The 14,791-nt window shown below is 38.9% G+C and overlaps 1 protein-coding gene across 10 annotated transcripts in view; it reads left to right on the forward strand.

Annotated features, from left to right (window-relative positions):
• The first annotated feature begins 3,815 nt into the window (after nucleotides 1-3,815).
• PTPN13 (protein tyrosine phosphatase non-receptor type 13) overlaps nucleotides 3,816-14,791 on the forward strand; it is a 236,756-nt gene continuing 225,780 nt past the window's right edge. For 8 of the 10 annotated variants that reach the window (XM_088836450.1, XM_088836452.1, XM_088836454.1 and 5 more), the window contains exon 1: nucleotides 3,816-3,953. Coding sequence is in view for 2 of the 10 variants with exons in the window: in XM_088836459.1 (XP_088692585.1) it covers nucleotides 4,863-4,941 (79 nt within the window). In the remaining 8 variants the exon portion in view is untranslated. Of the gene's footprint in view, nucleotides 3,954-4,176; nucleotides 4,942-14,791 lie in introns of those variants that run through there. The other 2 variants (XM_088836459.1, XM_088836460.1) reach the window with 2 other exon arrangements.

Genomic DNA, 14,791 nt, shown 5'->3' on the forward strand with positions numbered 1-14,791 from the left:
CTGCAACTGCACTCCCAAATAGAATAACCCAATTTATAATCCTACCAATAATGATGAGACAATATCTATTTCACTTGTTTTCACCAACACCAGATATTACATCTTTAAAAATATTTTTCCAATTCAATAGTTAAAAAAATATCATTTTTAGTTTTACTTCTCTATGAAGTTGTTTTATTTTTAAATATTTATTGCTTTTTAAAATTTCTTTTGTAAATTTCCTATTTGTTGCATTTTTATTACTCTACACAAGCTTTACATGGTTATTCAGTAAAATTTACAAATTCTTTTAAGGTTTTGGGGGACAAATGGGTAGTTACTACTACCACCAAAATAAATTCCATATGGACCAAAGAATTAACTGTGAAGGCTATAAAAGTTCTAGAAGAAAATATGGGATAATATTTTGGGTAACAGAAAATAGACTGACTTGTAGACATACAAAAAGATGCTCATACGAGAATTGAAAGTACAGATGTAATGTGATAGCATTTTGTATCTATTAGATTGGCAAAGTTCAAAAAAGTTTAATGATGAGGATGTGGAGAAACAGAGTGCACTCTCAAAATTTCCATCCGTATTAGGATGACTGTAACTTGTACCACTTCCTGGCTTTGTCCATCAAAATGTAAAATGTTACTCTAACTCATCTTTTATTGCTTCTGAAAGTTTTTCTATTAGTCCTTAGAGTTTGCATATGATTTGCAAACAAATGACAATCCCAACATTTTCAGTGTTTAATTTCTTGTTTCTATTCCACGCTAGTGAATAAAGAAAAATCCACCTGCATTGTAAGAGACACAGAAGACTCGCATTAGATCCCTAGGCCAGGAAGATCCCCTGGAGGAAGAAAATGGCAACTCACTCCAGTATTCTTGTTTGAAAAACCTCAAGGACTGAAGAGCTTGGTGGACTATAGTCCAAAGGGTCTGAAAGAGTTGTTCACAACTGAGTGACTAAGTACATTCCATATCTAATTTCATTGGCTATCATTTCCTTACATGGACTGATGGTGGGCATTCTTGTCCTTGCTCCTGACTCCAGCAGGAATTAGCATAGTGGTTCATTATTCAGCAAGTTTCTGACTTTGATGTAAAATACACATTCTTCAAAACTGTTTATTAAGGAACGATGCTGGATTTTACAAAATCCTTTTCAGTATTAATTAAAGCACACAGTTTCTCTCCTTTGACTTAATATAGTCAACTATATAAATAAGTTTTCTATTATAGAATCATTCTTATATACTTGGCATAATTCTTTGGTTTGGCATACATTTGTAATATAGTTCTAGTTCTGTTAATACTGTACTTTAATTTTACATTATATCCAAAAAGGAGATTAAACTATAGATTTCTCTTTTGTGTACTCTATCAGGTTCTCGTATCACAGTCATTTATTTTAAAACCAGCCTTTCAGCTCATATAAAACACAAGGATCACTGGGAAAAAGCCTGGAGGGCAACCACCTGAAAAGGCCTTAATGTAACACACACACACACACACACTCACAACACTTTAGTTTTTCTAACTACTTTTGTGAAAATTTCCAAACCATAATTTTTATACTTTCTTTCTGACATGAATGCATAAGTTATTCCAAGTATTATGGATATTGCTTTTCTTTCTAATAAATGTATCAACTTTTCTTTCAGTGGCAAAACAGAGGCAGATATTCCATGAAAGCTTTTATTTTCACAAAACGACCTCTCCCACTCTACCTTCCCAACCCATACTTAAACCAGAACATTTAAAACCTCCTATTTCAGAAAATGAGGGAAGGGCTAGGGAATTGCTCTAATCCTTCATTTCTTTCTCTAGGTCAACTGGCCTGATCGTCTCATTGTTACTTTCACCACTCTATTCCTGCTGTTGCATTTCGGTTTTACATTTTTCCTTCAGATAAATGTCCTTCCTCATCTTTGCTTCCTTCATCCCACTCCCTACCCTTCCAAGTCCAATTTAAATTCCTTTCCTCCTTAATCTGACTAATCCAGCCCATTCTACATACCACAGACTTGCTCTGTTGACTACTGTACTGCACATTCTGGCTATAATCTCAAATTGTTTCAAGAATGCTAGTTTTCTTTCTTAGGCTTTGCGTTTATCTCCTTGAGGGCAGGGTCCTTATCTTAAAATTCTGCTGTGCACTTTCTATTGTGTTTAGGGCTGTAAGTAATCACACTCAGCCCACATTTGCAAGGCATATTCGACTGAATACATCCATCACAGCTAATCATTTAGTAAATGAGATAATGAAAACGCAAGTGCTAGCCAAAGGTAAATCATTATTAATTCCCTTATTCATCATACATGTACAGCAGCCTCAGGGGCTAAGGAGGCTAAAGACTGCACCTCTTATTTTGCTTCAGATCTCTCCATTTTGGAACCAGTCAAGAAGTTCAGATTCATCTGGGGCTTAACACGGGGGAGGTGTGGGGTGTCTGGTCCAAGAATAACTTAACTTTCAGGTCCCCTTGTACCAGGTTTACTTCTGAGAGTAAACCCAAACTTGAAACTCAAATGATGAGATATCCTTTGTTCAAGAATTCAGTAAGACTTCCTGGTTAAATTGTGGACACCCAAATTTTTTAGCTTTCAGGAGGGTCATAGCTGCTAGGACATACTTTTACTAAGCTGTAATATGTAGTTCTATAGAAAAATGAGTGTCTTTATTTTATTCCATTATGTCAAATTTTTTACTTCATTTTTTTAAACTTTAGGATTATCTGAACTTCAGAAGGAAAATAACAATATTTTACATACTTTATTATTATTATTTTCAAAAAAATGAGAATGTGAGTTTTCCTGAGGGCATCTGGGGTTGACCAAGTATTCCACCGCATCTCTGAAGATCACTTTACAACTGTGGGAAAACTCACCGAGCTGTTTTCGTCGACCCCGCCATTTCCAAGTTGCAATATTGCTGCAGGGAACTGGCACAGCCCCGCTCTTTCTCGAATTCTTCTCCTCACCCTTTCAAAGCCCAAATCCGCCCGGTGAGAATACGGAAACAAGGCTGGAGACAGGGGAGGGCAAAGCGGGGGGGGGGGGGGCGGGGAGGGGTCTATTTAGATTCACAGAGGAAGAGCAGGGCATTTTTCCATGCTCCCTCGCATTCCCCAGGGCCATAAAGTTCTGTTTCCGAAGTTGGAAGTGTGCGGGAGGTCGGCAGCATTTTCAACTTGGTCTGAAATTAGGAGTCTACCCCGGAGGGGCTAGGAACTTTCCCTGCGGGGCTATCAACCTGAGCTTCTGGCAAGCCAGAAGTTCGCGAAAAGCCTAGCCCAAGGCACCGGTTGTCATAGGAACCTGGGCGCCGGTCTCCCCGGCGACCTCGTCTCTAGGGAGGGGGCGGGGCTGAGGGGCCTTCGGGCCAATGAGGTTGAGGGACGGCGGGGTCGGAGATCCGTGGGGCTCCGGGAGTCCGAAGAGGGTTGATTGACAGGGACTGGGGTGGAGCCGGGCGAGCGCCAGAGGTGGAGCCCGAGAGGAGCCGGGAGCTCCCGCAGCCGCGGCGCGGCTAGGGTGACACACCGGGATTACCGCCCCGAGAGACGGTCGTGGCGGGCGAGCAGCGCTCCCCGGCTTCCCAGTCTGCCTCAGGCGTATCTCGGCAGCGCTCGGAGCCGGCGGCCCCGCTCCCGAGGGCTTGGGGAAGCCCTTGGAGGCGCGCGGGGCAGCCGAGGGCGCGCGAGCGCTGCAGGACTAGCAGTCGGCCGGGGTCGCCGCCGGAGCGGTGTTTCGGAGGCGTGGAGGAGGAGATGCTGCTTCTCTTCTCCCCCTCCCCAGGCTCCTTCTCCAGCTTCTTCGGCCCACGCCCGCAGCCGCTTGGGGGAGAGGAGGTGGTGGCTCTCGGCGCCCGCGGCGGCTGCCCGCGGCCCGCCCCGACGCCGCATCCCCGCTGCCCTTGCCCCGCGCGCCAGTAGCCGGACCGGGTCTCGGGACGAGCGGGTAAGGACGCGCGCTGCCCTGGGCGCTGGGCTGGAGGGGCGCAAAGCGCCCAGCAAAGTGCGCCGCGCTCACTGTTCCTCCTCTCTCTGTTTTTTTTTTTTTTTTTTGCTCCAGCTCCTCAAAATCAACCTCTCTGTGGCCCTGGTGGAAGGAACTTTGCTTGTTGTGTTAGGGTGGGGGTGGGGTGGCGGGGGGGGCGGTAGGAAGGATGAGATGCTGTTCGATTGTGAGTTAGGTAGATCCGCCTTCTCGGCGGAGGAAAATCGGATCCTCGGGAATTAAACCCCAGAGGGGATGAGTGAGTACAGAGACTGTGGGGCAATCGAGAGTGACATGAGCCGCATCTTGCTACTCCAGCTCTGTGCGTGCTGAGGGAAGGGCTCCCGGAGTCTGTTTCTCATTTCTGTAAATGATTGTGGACATGGTGTGGTTAGAGGCCGCCGGGAAGAATGTGTATATGTGAGGGTTCGAAGAAGAGGCGCTGGGGTGGTGGGGAACAGAGAGCAGAGGGACGGACGCTGCCTGATGCAAGCTCTTTTATTGCTCTTCTCTGCGTTCTGGAGTGAACCACCCCTCTCTCCGCCCCCGCCTTTGCTCATTGCAAGATGCTGTAGTACCGAAAGCTGGGAAGCTAAAGTTTGGTAGAGGCAAGAAAGTTTTTACGAAGTTTAATTTCCCTGTATTGTAAGTATATTGGAGAAGGAGGAACTGGGAGAAATGTTACCACTAAAATAGATTTACAGCAATACAGTTTTCGTTGGCCTTACACAGAGATGATCGACTTCTCCACGCACTTGGGCAGCTCATCTGTTCGACAGCCTGTGTCATTTTCGTTTAATTGCATCTTTGAAACAACAAACGCGGTGACTTCATAGGGAGCTTCCTGGAGCTGAGTTTACGTCTCAGAAAATGGGGCAACCGGGTTTGTTTTCAAGGCGGGGACCTAAACAAAATGTAGGACACCTGATCTGTGGGTTGACGGGCGCAGGTAACTAATTAAAATGATTTTAAAATTTAGCTCTGCAGAGGTTACTAAAGGATTGGGGGACGGAGGAGGGGGAAGAAGTTGTATTATGAAACAAGCCTTGGTATTTTCCCAAATTCTTGATGACTGGGTTGGCAGGATCAACGTGAAAACTTGCTTCATGCTCGTTGCTCGCTTGTGTTATGCTATGATACAGATTATTTTTTGTGTTATTATCATCAGCATCAGTAAGTTCTTGTATGTACTGATTCAGTAAATTCGTACAGAGGCGAATGGACTGCTTTAGGATCCAGTTTTAAGTTTAGTTTACCTTTTTCATAATAACTTTGTGTTCTAACTTTCATGTTCTAGCGGCTTTGTGGGAGTATGTGTGGGGGAGATGGCAGAATGGAAGCAGGAATTAAATAGAAAAAAAAACATCTAGGTTAGTTATTAAGAAAAGGAACTAATTTGTAGTGTGTTTCGCTTTTACAAGAACTTGTTTTTTAGCTCTTATGTAGTTTGTCTTGGATTAACATTTGTTCCAACAAAACTTTTACTTGCATGAGAAGCCCACTTATTTTTAGGAGAGTGATTACCAGCATTTAAAAATATTTATAGATAGCTTTTCATGCCACAAGTAACACACATACACAAACCATAAAAACCAGTGAGTGTCAATTGCAAGGATGGACTTTGATACTATGATGGGATCAAAAGTTTTAAAACCTACATTATTTTTCTGGAGGCATGCCTCAAATGAAAAGTGAATGTGAGAATTAATCAGTTGTTTTCAGTAAATGATAGATATCAGTCTTGAAATGATTGGAATTTATGTTTTTTTTTAATTAAGAAGAACAGGTCAAATCCTTGCTTTATTCTACTTTAGTAGGTCAAGGATGGGATGAGGAACATTGTAACTTCTTCTGTATCAGTTGAGTATGTATTTTTTCAGCTCATCTTATTGCCCAGGCCAGACTTACTAGAGAAAGGGATTACTGGGGATAAGCCTCTGCTGCTGCTTCCTTTTTATTTTTATTTTTTTTGGACAAGAGTTTGTAATTTTTAAATAAACTACAAAACACTTTTGTGGTGCAACTAAATTGTAATTAATACCGATTGAAATCAAAAGGAAGCACTGTTATACCTCAAGCCTGTGCATCTAGGAGTTAACTCCTGTCAACATTTTCTTATTTTGGAATATGCTTTGGGAGAAGTCTGTGCCATGAATTAGAAGAGTGAGTTGAAGGTTTTCTCCTGTCAGGCCTCTGATGTATCAAGTGTGACTCATTTGAGTTGATGTCCCTTTGCAAGGCAGGGGCCTGAAAAAGGAGAAAGGATATCTGGTCTCAGGGCTGAAGAGTTAGTGCTGATGGGGAAGGGTGAGGGTCTCTTGCGCTCGTTCCCATTTTTTCCACTGAAAGCTTTTCTTAATTTGAGACTTAAAAACAACCCAGGAACTGCATTTAAAAAGCTTTTAATGAGCAAATTATTATAGAACATTAAATGGTCTAAGTTAAATGAAAAGTTACATAGTGAGTGTGAATTTGTTTGTTGTTGCCCTGGAGATTCCATGGACAGACTCACTTGTAGGTATGTCACATCAAAACTGTGGTCTGTAATCGACAGACTTAGAGGACTTAACGGTTGCAGGGGGAAGGATGGGGGAAGGTGTGGTTAGGGAGTTTGGGATGGACATGTACACATGCTGTATTTAAAATGGATAACCAACATGGTTCTGCTGTGTAACACAGGGAATTCTGCTCAATGTTATGTGGCAGCCTGAATAGGAGGGGAGTTTGTGGGAGAGTGGATACATATATTTGTATGGCTGAGTCCCTTTGCTTTCCACCTGAAACTATCACAACATTGTTAATCGGCTATACTCCAATAAAAAATAAAAAATTAAAAGAAAACAGACTGGTCTGTAAACTGCTCTATGAGGAAGAGTTCCAGTAATCCTGTGAGTCTAGGGAGCAAAAAGAAAACCCCTGTCTTATTCCTGTTTAGTGTCAGGCCCTGTGACTACGCAGCCTGTACAAAGGCTGGATGACAGTAACTAATAGCTTGTGAGGCAGTAGGAGACCAGTTATTTAACTTCTTAAGGTAGAAGGACAGCAACTCCTATATGGTCTAGTGCAGAGGCTGGTGGAGAGTTGAAGCACAGATGCACATGTTTTTTTCCCCAGGGTTTGCTTAGGAAATACAGGAACTGGTCTAAGCACCTGTTTAAGGATGTTTGCCTTAGCCTGTGCTCCACCACTGAATCCTGCTTTTTCTTTATTTTTCTTTCTTTGATTCCAGTATGAGAATTTATTGAAACAGACTTCCTCAGAGAGAATTCTGCTGTAGTGTAAAGAATGTGGACTTTACTGTTTGAGAGACATGTGTCCAAATCCTAGGGAAAATCTTTATTTTCCACATCTGTAATTTAATAATACCTACCTCTCATAGTATTTTGAGAATGAAATTAATAATATATATAAAAGTGGCAAGTAAAAATTGACAGTAGTTTATTTCTTCCTTTTTTATTCTCTTTTACATATTTGAATAACAGTAATAGCAAAAGCTTATGATGGTACACCCAAATTATTCCTGAATGTTTAGAACATGTAACTCACCATAGTCCTCAGGGTGAACTTGAATCTGGGTTGCCGAAAGGCCCTCTTGCCTACCAGCAAATAGATGTCTTTGGTTGTATACTGCATCTGTGCTTAATAAAGAGTTTCTTATTTTCTTTCTAGTTTAGTGATGCTCTGGCTGCATGATAGAATCACCTGGGTGGCTTTTAAAAATCTTAATGCCCAGGACTCAATTCAGACCAATTCAACTAGAATCTTTGGGGTTAAGACCCAGACATACATATTTTTGGAAGCTCCCTAAGAAATTACAATATGGAGCCAACTTTTGAACCAATATTCTAGTCCTCTCTAGAAGGTTAGCATAGAAAATTCGACTCTCACAAGTGTAGCACCAATATTGTTATATTATGTACTTTCCCCTACATAAGTCACAAGAATTTAAAGAAAATAAACTTACATCTCTGTGTATATACCCATCTACAGGCTTTTTACTATTTGAATCAGGATGTAAGGTATAAATATTTCCCTCCAGTTCCTTAAAGCTGCACATGTTGTTAAATTTAAATTAATTAGGTGTCATTTAAAGTTCAGTTCCTTATTTCACTGAAGAATTTTTTTTTTAATTTTATTGAGGTATAGTTGATTTACAATGTTTTGTTTAGTTTCTGCTGTACAGCAGAGTGACTCAGTTGTATATATATTTTTCATTGTTTTCTCATTATGGTTTATCACAAATATTAAATATAACTCCTTGTTGTTTATCCACCCTATAATAGTTTGCATCTAATCCTAAACCCCCTCCCCTCACTAGCCAAATTTTAAGGGCTTAGTAGCTACTTTTGGCTCAGTAACCACTGTATCGAACAGCTCGGCTATGGAACATTTCTGTCAGCACAGAAGGTTCTGTATTAGAGATTTTAAAATTTGTATTCCAATTTCTCCTTTGAAATGAGATACATGTGACATATATATAGTCTTTGCTGTCAGGTGTATAATTGAAAGTATATATAGTATTATTTTTGATAGTTTTTTAAGGAGCAGTGCCACATTTTTTGATGCTTATATTTCCTCTCTCTTCAGTTTCTTGTACCTAGTCTTGAGGTTTTCTTTCCCCAGGTTAACTGAGAGGAGGAACTTGAGTGTCCTTATTTTGTCATTTATATCAGTATGCTCCGAATCTAAACAGATTCAGGAAACAGAGAAATTTATCAATTAAGCCCAAGTGCAGGAATTTGATTCAAGGCTTTTCTTTCTGGAGGAGATTTTTTCTTTTGCAAGTGAAGTCTCTTAGTTGTCATATGATATGATTGAATTTTCCAACAGAAAATCATCTTTAGTTTTAACATGAACATGCATGAGAGATTTTTTCTTCCCATAAGAAAGCATCCCCTTTAACAAAAATGAGGTTCCTAAACAGTTTGAGATGTTTGAAAGCTAACGCTGCGTCATCAGTTTTGGTGGTATTTGTCACTGGTTAACTACTGATGCGCGACTTAGAGGAAACTGTACATGTAGTTCATCTCAGCTGCATTGCCCCCCCCGCAAAAAAGTCAGTTTTCCTTATTTGCTTAGGCTTTTAGGCACTTTTTCTAGAAAAATGTAATTTCTAAAATAAGCATTTAAACTATTAAGGGATTATTTATTTTAGGTCTTAATGTAGTAAAATACCTCTCTGGAATATATAGTGTTGAAGTGAAGAAATAATCAGTATTTTGACCCAGGAGTTTCCCTGATCATAAGATTTTGAATGATAAATTTATTCCCTCAGAGTCTTTCATATTCTTGACTTTGAGGTATAATTTCATAGGATTATTTGAATGCAATATTGATTAAAGTCATTCTTCACACAGTCTGTTTTGATTTTACTCTTATGCCTAGTTTCTAGAAGTGAAGGAATGAACTTCAGACAATGATTCAGCTGTAACATATATCAATTTTCTAGATACTGTATGAAAATTTACAAAAACTAAAATGTATCCTTGTAGCTGTGCTTCATGAAAGTTGAAATAGATGTTTCATTAAAAAAACTGATCAGCTATACTTGAGTTTTAAAAAAAATAACATTTTAGATTTAAAAACTGATAAAAATTTAAAAATATATAATAAATATAATTTAGGAATATTTGATTATCAAATGTAAACTATCTAAAACTGTTCTGTGGTTATATCCTATTCAATTAAATTCAATCAGAACTTTGAAATTCTGGCAGTGCTTTGAGGTATATAATAAATAATAAGTAGGATATGTGTCATTACTTGATACATGGCAGTACTGCTATTTCAGTTATAATTCAAGTCAACACATACTTCAGTGTTCATTGTTATATAATTCTTACACTTAGAAAGAAATCTAGACTGTATTGTTTTCCATTATTAAAATTTAATGGAAATTTTCAGTTTTTAAATAAAGTATATTAATGTGATCACATATACTTGTGTAACTAAAGACAAAGCAGAGCTATATTTTTTTAAAAAAGAATTCATCTAAATCTTTCTGTTTGTACTTAAAGACTTTGTCTAAATTCAAAGGTGTTTTAAGGCTGATTGAGGTCCTGAGGTTTAACTTAAAAATAGATGGTATTGTTCCACCTAAAGGGATTTTAAAGAATCACTGTTGATGGACCAAGCCAGTTGAGTGTTTATCTAATAGCAACAGTGATGAATCTGGGGTGATAACCTTATTATGATGACCTGCTCCCTTTTTAGTTGTTCGGTATTCAGTAAGTATACATTGAGTACAGTAAGTGGACATTACATAAGTTCAGTAAGTGCCTCTGCCAGGCACTCTGCCAGCCACTGGTGAGACAGATCACAATTCCAAGGCAGCAGATAAATGGAATAGTCTGTGCCCACATATATTTAATCATCTGAGGTCATGCCAAGTAGACCAGCTTGTTGACAGGATTGATAGGATATATTGACACAGAAGAGTTGTGAAGATAAAAATGAAATGATACGTGGAAACCTTACAAACATCTGGGTACTGATTTGAATAGACATAAATTGTTTTTAGATGCAGTTGTGTATGGTGTTGACCATTCCTCTTTGATTTAGAGAGAGTATAGCACAGAATTTCGACCATGGACTCTGGAGCCAAGCTGCCTGGGTTTTAATTTCTGTCTCTGATATACAGGCTCTATGGTCTTGTGCAAATTTTTGCTTCTTTTCCATCTACAAAATAAGGATTATAGCTAAGCCTCTTTTATAGGTTTGTGGTAAGGATTAAATGATTAATTCATTAAAACATGTGAAGCAACAAAACAGTACCTAATACATGTTGTTCAGTCACTAAGTCATGTCCGACTCTGCAACCTCATGGACTGCAGTGCAGCAGGCTCCATGGGGTTCTCACCTGATGCATACGGGTATTTAATAAATATTAGATTATTATTTTTTATATACTTATATTTTACTTATAACAGTTTTTTTTTTTTTTAACATTGAGCGACTGAACTGAACTGAAAGGTAATATATGAATTTAAATGTGTTTCAAAGTTCATGGCCTTACTAGTTCCTTGGGTTACATGTTTCTGTTTCTTCAGCTCATTACTTGGACTTGATATATGTTACCTGTGCCTAACTTTCATACACTTTGTGGAACTTGTGAAAATAAATGTCATTCTCTTCAAACTGCTCTTTTTTTTTTGGGCCATGCCTTGTAGCTTGTGAGATCTTAGTTTCTTGACCAGGGATTGAACTTGGGCCGTGCAAGTGAAAGCACAGAGTCCTAATCACTGGACCACCATGGAAGTCTGTAAACTGCTCACTTTCAGAATCCTACATCTCCTGTTTTGGAGTTACTTTTTAGATCATGTGACATGTGGCATATCTCTTCTTTGAGAACGGATTTGATTCAATTAAATAATACATTCATATTCTAGTAAGGTGAATGATTAAGGAAGATTTACTAATTTCAATTAAATTGGAAAATAATTATAAAGTAAAAGGAGCAATTTTAAAATGAGACTGTGAACATGATTAGAAAGGAGAATCCTGGAAATGTCTCTGATAATGTGTATGTTAGTCACTTAGTTGTGTCCGACTCTTTGTGACCCCATGGACTGTGTAGCCCAACAGGCTCTTCTGTCCGTGAGATTCTCTAGGCAAGAATACTGTAGTGGATTGCCATTTCCTTCTCCAGAGGATCTTCCTGACCCAGGGATCAAACCTGGGTCTCCCGCATTGCGGAAGATTCTTTACCTTCTGAGCTATAGGAAAGTCCAGAAGGGAGAGTCCCAGAAATGTCTCTGATAATTATGTTTGAAGACAAAGGTATCTATCCTCCCAAAGTGTCTATTTTGAAAGTTAATACTCTCAAGTTATGTAAATTGTTCACAGTCACACAAACAGAGATATTGCTGCAGTCCGTGAAGTCACAAAGAGTTGGACACAACTTAGTGACTGAACAACATGTTGTTATGCCCTTAGGAGTGAGCATTTTGTAACGTAACATAAAATTCTTGAGTAAGTATTACTGGACATTTATCCTGTTACTGTGTGCACTTTTAGACCCTTTAATATTCTAATATACCTTATGAATCTCCAAGATAATAACATATACAGTTGTCCCTTACTATTCTCCAGGGGATTGATTCCAGGACCCGTAGGGATATAAAGCTGTGGCTAGTCAAGTCCCTTATGAAAAATGGCATAGTATTTGCATATTACTTATGAAAATCCCCCCACATACTCTAAATCATCTCTAAATTACTTATCATATCTACTACAGTGTAAGAACTGTGTAAATCATTGTAAATACTATATAAATCCTATGTGAATAGTTGCCAGCATGCAGCAAATTCAAATTTTGCTTTTTGGAACTTTCTGAAATGTTTTTCCCCCCAAATATTTTCCATCCGAGGTTGGTTGAATCTGTGGTTGTGGAACCTGTGGTTACAGATGGTCAACTGTTTATCATTTTCATGTCTTTGACAGTTTAACTACAGAATCATAATTCATCTCTCATAACAGGGGCACTGATTTGGGAAATATTCTGTGTGCTTGCCCTATCCAAGACCACTGCAATGAATTGTTTTGCTTCTTCCAATTAGAAATTGCATTGGATTGCTAGTACAGAGACCTGGCATAACAGTGACTTAAAGAAGACTGGGATTTTTTTTTTTTTTTTTCTGTAACATAAAATCTTGGCATAGTACTCCAGAGCTGCTGGAAGACTGATTCAAGAAATGGCAGTGAACCCAGATATCTTTTCTTTCTTCTCTACTTCCTTATAATATGGCTTTCATCCTCACGATGCCCTCATGGTGATAAAATGGCTGCCAGCATTCTATTAAAAATGCTGTCCTTCTAGTTAGACAAAATATGAAAGAAATGGCAAAAATAACAAAAGGGGAGTGTGCCTGTCAGCTGAGTCATATCTTTTCAAAAATTTTTTTTTAATTCCTTACTTAATGCTATACATCACAGGATGCTGGGAATTGTTTTTTGCTGGGCACTTGGCTGTCCCCAACCTGACAACTGAACAGAGTAGATACTGGGGATTCAATTATTGTTTTCTTCAGATTTACTAACACCTGATCTCCATTTGTTTCCAGCTTAATGGAATTTGGTTGTAGTAGGTATGGATAAATTATAGATCCTGTGCTAGGTTTTAGGGTGAATACCGGACTTGGTTTTACTGACTTATTGCTTGATAGCTAACACATCTATTATGCTAATTAAAGTGCCTTGACCTAGAAAATAATTAAAAACTGGATTTACTGTCTGTGGAGGCTAGTTCACAGAGATTATTTAGTATTTTATACTTTGTGTGGTTTGATACTTAATTCCTTGTAATAAATATGAATCATTCATACAATGTTTATTATTTAACCTACCATTGAAATATTAAACTGAGTTACTGCTAACCTTTAACAGGACAAAATTAATATATTTATGTTCATTCTTAAATGTTTAGCTTTTGTGAAAACTAAATCTAGGCTGTGTCATAATTTTCTATTCACATTCAAACAAGTTTGGAAGCATAGTATAGTAAGTAGAAAGAGCACAGATCTTAAATTTAGGTAGTCCTTGGTATGTATTTTAGATCTTTTAGTAATTAGATTCATTTTGGATAAGTGATTTATCCAATCTGTTTGAACTATAAAATGGAAATAATATCTACCTCAGAAAGTTCCATGAGCTTTATTCCTGAGTCATTACATACATAAAATGGTTGGGCACAGCCCATTGATTCAGTTAATAAGAATTCTATACCTTTCACCACCCTTTTCATCTGTATATATTGGACAAAATAGCAAACTAAGAAATATGATTCATTATACTGAGAAAAAAGCATGGCTTATCTCTTTATCCATGCAGATTTTAGCCTCAGAAGTATGTTTTGATTAGGTCACTGACTATGCTTTGGTTATCAGATATATTCCAAGTAAGATCTTTTTAGACATAGTAACTACACATTGATCACTTTAAAGCTAAAATGGTTGACATCTTAAGGGAAATAAAATGGGCAAATCTGCCATGTCCCCTTGAATATGTGAAAACTATGGAAACTGGTAGAAAAAATACCCACAGAATTATTTGACGATGGTTAAAATAGCAGCAATTTAAAATGTTTTACAAGTAATATAAATTCTTGTTGTAATGGTCTTTTGTTTCTTAACTAAACCAATTATACAGCTATAAAGCATTTGACTGACTACTCTGTGTTTGGAATTATTTTTGGTATATTGAAGAATGGGCTTCCCTGGTGGCTTCAGTTCAGTTCAGTTGCTCAGTCGTGTCCGACTCTTTGCAACCCCATGAATCACAGCACGCCAGGCCTCCCTGTCCATCACCAACTCCCGGAGTTCACTCAAACTCATGTCCATCGAGTCGGTGATGCCATCCAGCCATCTCATTCTCTGTCGTCCCCGTCTCCTCCCACCTCCAATCCCCCCCAGCATCAGACTCTTTTCCAGTGAGTCAACTCGTCACATGAGGTGGCCAAAGTATTGGAGTTTCAGCTTTAGCATCAGTCCTTCCAATGAACACCCAGGATTGATCTCCTCTAGAATGGACTGGTTGGATCTCCTTGCAGTCCAAGGGACTGTCAAGAGTCTTCTCCAGCACCACAGTTCAAAAGCATCAATTCTTTGGCGATCAGCTTTCCTCACAGTCCAACTCTCACATCCATACATGACCACGGGAAAGGCTTAGTGGTAAAGAATCTCCCTGCCAGTGCAGGAGACACAGGTTTGATCCCTGGATTGGGAAGAACCCTTGGAGAAGAAAGTGGCAACCCACTCCAGTATTCTTGCCTGGGAAATACCATGGACAGAGGAGCCTGGTGG

The sequence above is a fragment of the Moschus berezovskii genome, chromosome 5 (genome assembly GCF_049115385.1).
Source record: "Moschus berezovskii isolate FMDL1 chromosome 5, NW_MosBer_1.0, whole genome shotgun sequence".
Lineage (NCBI taxonomy): Eukaryota > Metazoa > Chordata > Mammalia > Artiodactyla > Moschidae > Moschus > Moschus berezovskii.